General features: G+C 42.8%; 1 protein-coding gene across 1 annotated transcript; it reads left to right on the forward strand.

Annotated features, from left to right (window-relative positions):
* The first annotated feature begins 3,692 nt into the window (after positions 1-3,692).
* On the forward strand, positions 3,693-4,556 carry LOC148761938 (uncharacterized). The gene is made up of 2 exons (XM_088807285.1): positions 3,693-3,830; positions 4,041-4,556. The coding sequence occupies exons 1-2, from the start codon at positions 3,693-3,695 to the stop codon at positions 4,554-4,556; spliced, it is 654 nt and encodes a 217-aa protein (XP_088663411.1).
* The last annotated feature ends 2,971 nt before the right edge of the window (positions 4,557-7,527 follow it).

Genomic DNA, 7,527 nt, shown 5'->3' on the forward strand with positions numbered 1-7,527 from the left:
GAAGGACACAATCATCAAAACTTGCATGTTTTCACTGCAGCTCAAGGTAAGTTACATGGTATGCTAAAGTTAGATAGACTTAATTTGCCATATGTTCGATTTTAAAATTGTGAAGGAGTGGTACTCCTAGTTATCGCTCTTCCTCTGTTATTTACATAGAATTTTGTAATATGGTAGTGTTTCAATTTTAGACCATAGTAAAACATATTGTCATAAAATGAAACACTCCAATCTAGGGCTTTTCTTATTTACAGCTTCAGTAATTTAATGTAATTTAATTTTATAGATAGCTCTATGTAATAGTAATGAATACCTGTTTTATAGTTGCATCAAAAGTTATGCACATAAAATGGGTTTCTTACTCTAGGTATTTCTCTTAAGATTTCATATGAGCATGTAATTTGGAGGTACGGTTTATGCCCCCCTCCTTTGTACCCTTTTTATTTAGTAATCAATAAAATTTAACAGGGTTGCTGGGCCCTGCGGGAATTTCCAGCTTAAAAAAAAAAAAAAAAAAAACCCTAAAACCCTAACCCTAAACCCCTAACCCTAAACCCTAAACCCTAAACCCTAAACCCTAAACCCTAAACCCTAAACCTTAAACCCTAAACCTTAAACCCTAAACCCTAAACCCTAAACCCTAACCCTAAACCCTAACCTAAACCCTAAACCCTAAACCCTAAACCCTAAACCCTAACCCCTAACCCCTAACCCCTAACCCCTAAACCCTAAACCCTAAACCCTAAACCCTTAACCTTAACCTTAACCCTTAACTTAACCTTAACCTTAACCTTAACCTTAACCTTAACCTTAAACCTTAACCCTTAACCTTAACCACCAAAAAAACCAAAAAAAAAAAACATGACAAACGCTCTCAACTCATGCGATTTCCCCAGCCTCTCAAGTACTCACGGCCTGGCCTCTGGCCGGCCGCCCGACCCCCCCAACCAGCCCCCGGCAGCCCCATTTGCTCCCCCCCAAGCGCTGGCTAGAAACCCACCAACCATTTGGCCCCAAAACCCGAACCCATCAAACGTAGAACACAGAGTTCCTAATCTGCAGATCCAACCCCAACATCCTGTCTCTCCCAGATCTGCAAAAAAATCCTTTCTCTCTATCGTTACTGCAGCGACGCCAGCCGTGATTCCTCCAACTCGAGCAACTTTCCGTTACAAGGACAAACCTGCTGTTCGTTTTTATGAAGATGAGATTGAAACCTTGGCAAAGTCTTTCAGATTCTCTATAGTTGGAAAATTTTCACGAATGCCACGTTTGGAAGAGATAAGGCAAGCATTTGTAGGTTTGGGGTTATCGGGTGCTTACAATATTCGATGGATGGATTACAAGCATGTTTTAATCCATTTGTCAAACGAACAAGACTTTAACAGAATCTGGACAAAGCAAACATGGTTTATAGCAAAACAGAAAATGAGGGTGTTTAAATGGACGCCGGATTTTGAATCGGAGAAGGAGTCGTCCATCGTCCCAGTTTGGGTTTCGTTCCCAAATCTTAGAGCTCACCTTTTCGAGAAGTCAGCGTTGCTTTTGATCGCTAAGGCCATCGGGAACCCCCTTGGCGTTGATGAAGCAACAGCAAATGGGACAAGGCCGAGTGTTGCAAGAGTCTGCATCGAGTATGACTGCTTAAAACCGCCAATCGAAAGTGTATGGATAGTTACAAGCAAAAGAGGTTCCGAGGATGTCACAGGAGGATATTTGCAGAAAGTTGATTTCGCCCCCATGCCCGAGTACTGCAACCATTGTTGTCACGTGGGTCATGGGATGGAAAACTGTCTAGTGCTAGGGCAAAAATCAGGAACTTTTAAGCCAAAGTCGATTGAAAAACCAAGTGGTAATTCCCAGGGCAACCCAGCTGCTAATCGCACAATGGAAGCGGAGGTGATGAATCCGGAAAAAGAAGTCGGGGAGATGGCTAATGAAAAAAGAAAGGCAGAAGCACGAATGGCAGTTCCAAAACATGTGAAGACATGGCAAATGGTCCATAAAGGTAGCAGCAGTGGAGCAAAGGATGCCAGGGGCATCGAGATAGTATCTCAAGTCGAGGAAGAGGATGTCGTGCAAACTTCAAACCGATTCGGCGTGATGGAAAAGCTGCAGGAAAAGGAATGTGAAAAACAAGGTAAAACGGAATCGGGGAACAGTTTAAATGCAGGAAAAAAGCTTGCTTCGAGTGCGCCGGCTGATGTTGATGAACGGCCAAAAACTAAAGTCATCGAAATAAAACGGAATAAAGAAGTGATGCTAGTCGCGGCTGGGCAGTGCAGAGGATTACGAGAGACGGAAACGCCGGCACAGGTCAAGGGCTCGGGTCCAATCGCACCAACTAGAAAGAGTTTGGTACAAAATTCTGGGAAGGATAAAGGCGGAGAACTGAGATGCTTGCATCGTGACGCGACGGAGGAACGGCGGAGAGGAGCGGAAGACCAAAACAGAAACGACAAACTTGAGGGAGCAGCGACGGCAGCAGTACTTTCTGCACAATTGCAGACGGAACAGGACGAAGTTCAAATGACTTTTCATGATTATGGGTTGCATGGTCAACCCCAAAAACACGTCGAAGAACGGGATAACCATGCAGAAATGGAAAAGGAGCGTACGGTAAATGATTTAAATATCAAAAACAAAATAAAATCTCGGCAAAAGCCGACTGATGGAGTAGCAGAAGCAAGTCTGCACGCTGCGGAGACTTTTTTGCATGGAAAAAGAACGCAGCTCAAGCCAAGGGAAGTACAGGCCATTTTTCACGAAAACGAGACACACGGTCAAACCAGAAAAACAGGAGCGGAAAAGGTAATATCAGACCTTTCTGCAGTGGGCAGAACAAATACTATTCCCTCTCAAATTGTTCACGGCAAAAGGAGCAAAAAAGATGGATGCCACAGTGAAAAGGACGCGAAAATGACAGCACCTGCAGATGATGGGACCTTGGTTCAACAAACGGAGCAAGGGGGTGCAGCGGAGGATTCAAAAAAATATTTCTTTAAGACACAATTGCAGGTGGAGCCTATACCGCACGAAGAGTGCCAGAGAATTGCAGAAACAGAGACAGGAAGTCAGGCGGGGTCTACTACAGTGGAGGACCAAACACATGTTCCCTTGCGGGAGTCGGCTCAAATTGGCCATCGTATAACGATTAGGAAACAAAAACTGAAAAAGAAAGCCAAGCCGGTTTTAGCCAGCTTGATCCCAGTGATGAATGTTGATGAGGACAGATTTTCCTTGGATTTTGCTCCTCCCGCAGAAGGTCAGAAAAGTGAAAAGAAAAAACATCACTCACTTGACAAAGGATTGACGGACATAGAGGGGAGCGGTGGCTTAAACAATTCACGACCCGAACCAGGTAACTGTGTCTTTAATACAGAAAATAGCTCAATCCCTTCTAATGCAACTGCTTGTAGTAACCCAGAACAGGAAACAAGAATGGGGACCAACGTGCATCCCCCCATGCATTTTCAAGCGGCCATCGAGAGCCACAAGTTGGACACTCACCCACGTGTCATCAGAAGGAGGAATTCGGATAGCTCTCTCTACTCTCCGGACAATTGGAATTCCATGAATGCCTCAGAATATTTGGAAGGAAAAGATGGAGCAGAAACAGAAAATTCCATCTCAATGAACACTCATTTTAACACCTTTCCATGATTAACTGCCTCATTTGGAATGTCAGAGGAATGGCAGGAATCGAGGTACAAAGACGCCTGAAAAAATTGAAAATGATGCACAATATAAAATTGATGGTGATCTTGGAGCCAATGGTACATATACGAAGAGCTGAATATTTCCGCAGGAAACTTGGTTTTGATAAAGCAGTAAGTAATTGCTCACACAAAATCTGGGTCTTTTCTTCTGAGGAACTTAGTTACGAAATTCTTAATGATCATGCGCAATTCTTGCATGGGAAAATAACCTTGCCATGGCTGCCCCATTCTATTTTTACTTCCTTTGTTTATGCTAAGTGCACTAGACAAGAAAGATCGGACCTTTGGAATAGTCTGCGGTTGTTATCTTTGGATATGCAGGGACCATGGATGGTGGGTGGTGATTTTAATTCTATTATGAGCACAGTAGAACGGTTGAATGGAGCTGCTCCCGACGTTGGCTCCATGGAGGATTTTGCTTCAACTCTGTTTGACTGCGGATTACTTGATGCGGGGTTTGAAGGGAACAGTTTCACGTGGACTAACAATCACATGTTCCAACGACTGGATAGAGTGGTTTATAATCCGGAATGGGCTCAATGTTTTTCCTCCACTCGAGTGCAGCATTTGAATCGGGATGGGTCGGATCATTGTCCACTACTAATCTCATGCAATATCGCAAGTCAAAAGGGTGCTTCAACTTTTCGGTTCTTACATGCTTGGACGAAACATCATGATTTCCTTCCGTTTGTTACAAAAAGCTGGCAAACTCCACTACAAGGCTCGGGATTATCTGCATTTTGGTTCAAACAGCAGCGGCTAAAAAGGGACTTAAAATGGTGGAACAAACATATCTTTGGGGATATATTTGAGAAGCTACGTCTGGCTGAAGAATAAGCAGAAAAGAGAGAAATTGAATTTCAACATAATCCATCCTTGACTAACAGAAATCTCATGCACAAAGCTTACGCCAAATTGAATCGTCAGTTGAGTATTGAGGAGCTTTTCTGGCAACAAAAATCTGGTGTTAAATGGTTAATGGAGGGTGAAAGCAACACCAAATTCTTTCACATGAGGATGAGGAAAAAGAGAGTGAGAAGTCACGTTTTTCAGATCCAAGACTCAGAAGGAAATGTATTCGATGATATCCACTCCATCCAAAAGTCTGCCACTGATTTCTTTCGCAATTTAATGCAGGCAGAAAATTGTGATCCTTCCAGGTTTGACCCCTCTTTAATTCCTCGGATTATCTCCTCTGCTGATAACGAATCCTTATGTGCAGAGCCATCACTTCAGGAAGTCAAGGAAGCAGTCTTTAATATTAACAAGGATAGTGTGGCAGGCCCGGATGGTTTTTCATCCTTTTTCTATCAACATTGTTGGGACATCATCAAACATGACCTTCTTGATGCAGTGTTGGATTTTTTTCGAGGGTCTCCTCTCCCACGGGGCGTCACTTCCACAACATTAGTACTGCTTCCTAAAAAGCCAAATGCCTGCCACTGGAGCGAGTACCGTCCAATTAGTTTATGTACTGTCTTAAATAAGATAGTAACTAAACTCTTGGCGAACCGTTTATCCAAAATTCTACCATCCATCATTTTGGAAAATCAGAGTGGTTTTGTCAATGGCCGCCTTATCAGTGACAACATCTTATTAGCTCAGGAACTTATTGGTAAGATCGATGCTAAATCGAGGGGAGGTAATGTGGTTCTTAAACTTGATATGGCCAAAGCTTATGACCGCTTGAATTGGGATTTCCTTTACTTAATGATGGAACACTTTGGATTTAATGCTCATTGGATAAACATGATAAAATCTTGCATCTCTAACTGCTGGTTCTCCTTACTGATCAATGGCTCCTTGGTGGGTTATTTCAAATCTGAGAGGGGACTGCGACAAGGTGACTCCATTTCCCCAATGCTTTTTATCTTGGCTGCTGACTATTTATCTCGAGGACTTAATCATTTGTTTAGCTGCTACAGTTCCTTGCAATATTTATCAGGTTGCCAGATGCCTATTAGCCACCTTTCCTTTGCTGATGATATAGTTATATTCACTAATGGAGGTCGTTCAGCTTTGCAAAAGATTTTGAGATTTTTACAGGAATATGAACAGGTGTCTGGTCAGAAAGTTAATCCTCAGAAAAGCTGCTTTATCACTGCTAATGGATGCCCACTCTCTAGGAGGCAAATCATATCTCACACAACTGGATTTCAACATAAAACACTCCCTGTCACCTATCTCGGAGCTCCACTACATAAAGGACCAAAAAAGGTACTCCTTTTTTATTCTTTAATTTCAAAAATTCGAGATCGTATTTCAGGGTGGGAGAATAAGATTTTATCACCAGGAGGCCGTATTACATTGTTAAGAAGTGTTCTTTCCTCCTTTCCGATGTATTTGCTGCAAGTCCTTAAACCACCTGTGACAGTAATTGAGAGAATTGATAGACTGTTCAATAGTTTTCTATGGGGCGACTCAGTTGAAAGCAAGAAAATGCATTGGGCGGAATGGGCAAAAATCTCTTTTCCATGTACAGAAGGGGGACTTGGCATCCGAAAATTGGAAGATGTCTGTGCGGCATTCACGGTGAAATTATGGTGGAGATTCCAAACAGGTAATAGTTTATGGACACAATTCCTGAGAACTAAATACTGCCTTGGCCGAATACCCCACCATATTCAACCCAAGCTTCATGATTCTCATATCTGGAAACGGATGATCAGTGGTCGAGAAATGGCTTTGCAAAACATTCGATGGAAAATAGGTAAAGGGGACCTTTTCTTCTGGCACGACTGTTGGATGGGAGATAAACCTTTGGCTGCCTCATTTCCTGAATTTCAGACTGACATGTCACATGTTAATCAATTCTATAATGGAGACACTTGGGATGTGGACAAATTGAAATCTTTTCTGCCTATGGTTTTAGTCGAAGAGATATTACAGGTCCCCTTTGATAAGTCCCAGGAGGATGTAGCGTATTGGACTCTCACTTCGAACGGGGATTTTTCCACTAGGAGTGCTTGGGAAATGATCAGACAGCGACAAGCGTCCAATGCATTATGTTCTCTCATCTGGCACAGGAGCATACCTTTATCGATTTCCTTTTTCTTATGGAAAACCTTACACAATTGGATCCCAGTTGAGCTTCGGATGAAGGAAAAAGGTATTCAATTGGCTTCTAAGTGTGTTTGCTGCAACTCTGAAGAGTCCTTAATTCATGTCCTATGGGAAAATCCGGTTGCGAAACAGGTTTGGAATTTCTTTGCAAAACCCTTTCAAATCTATATTTGGAATCCCCGACATGTTTCTCAAATTTTATGGGCATGGTATTTTTCTGGGGATTACTTCAGAAAGGGCCACTTTCGGGTTTTGCTTCCACTTTTTATTTGCTGGTTTTTATGGCTTGAAAGGAATGATGCAAAGCACAGGCACACAGGGTTGTATCCAGATCGAGTCATATGGCGAACCATGAAACACTGTAGACAGTTATATGATGGCTCCCTGCTACGACAATGGCAATGGAAAGGAGACACAGATATTGCAGCAATGTTGGGATTTTCGTTCCCTCCTAAACAGCATGCCCCTCCCCAAATTATTTATTGGAAAAAGCCATCCATAGGTGAATATAAGTTGAATGTGGATGGTAGCTCTCGGAATGGTCTGCACGCAGCTACTAGAGGAGTGCTTCGAGACCATACAGGCAAGCTGATCTTTGGCTTCTCCGAGAACATAGGCCCATGTAATTCCTTGCAGGCTGAACTGCGCGCCTTACTTCGCGGACTTCTCTTGTGCAAAGAGCGTCACATAGAGAAGCTGTGGATTGAAATGGATGCATTGGTAGCGATTCAATTAATTCAACCTT

Source organism: Theobroma cacao, chromosome 6, assembly GCF_053813885.1.
Source record: "Theobroma cacao isolate CCN51 chromosome 6, ASM5381388v1, whole genome shotgun sequence".
In the NCBI taxonomy this organism is placed as follows: domain Eukaryota; kingdom Viridiplantae; phylum Streptophyta; class Magnoliopsida; order Malvales; family Malvaceae; genus Theobroma; species Theobroma cacao.

What these genes read in the sequence shown, in the direction of transcription:
- LOC148761938 (XM_088807285.1), top strand. Translation starts at nt 3,693, where the DNA reads ATGGCAGGAATCGAGGTACAAAGACGCCTGAAAAAATTGAAAATGATG. An exon ending in AACTTGGTTTTGATAAAGCA is followed by an intron (nt 3,831 to 4,040) that starts GTAAGTAATTGC and finishes TTGGATATGCAG; the next exon opens with GGACCATGGATGGTGGGTGG.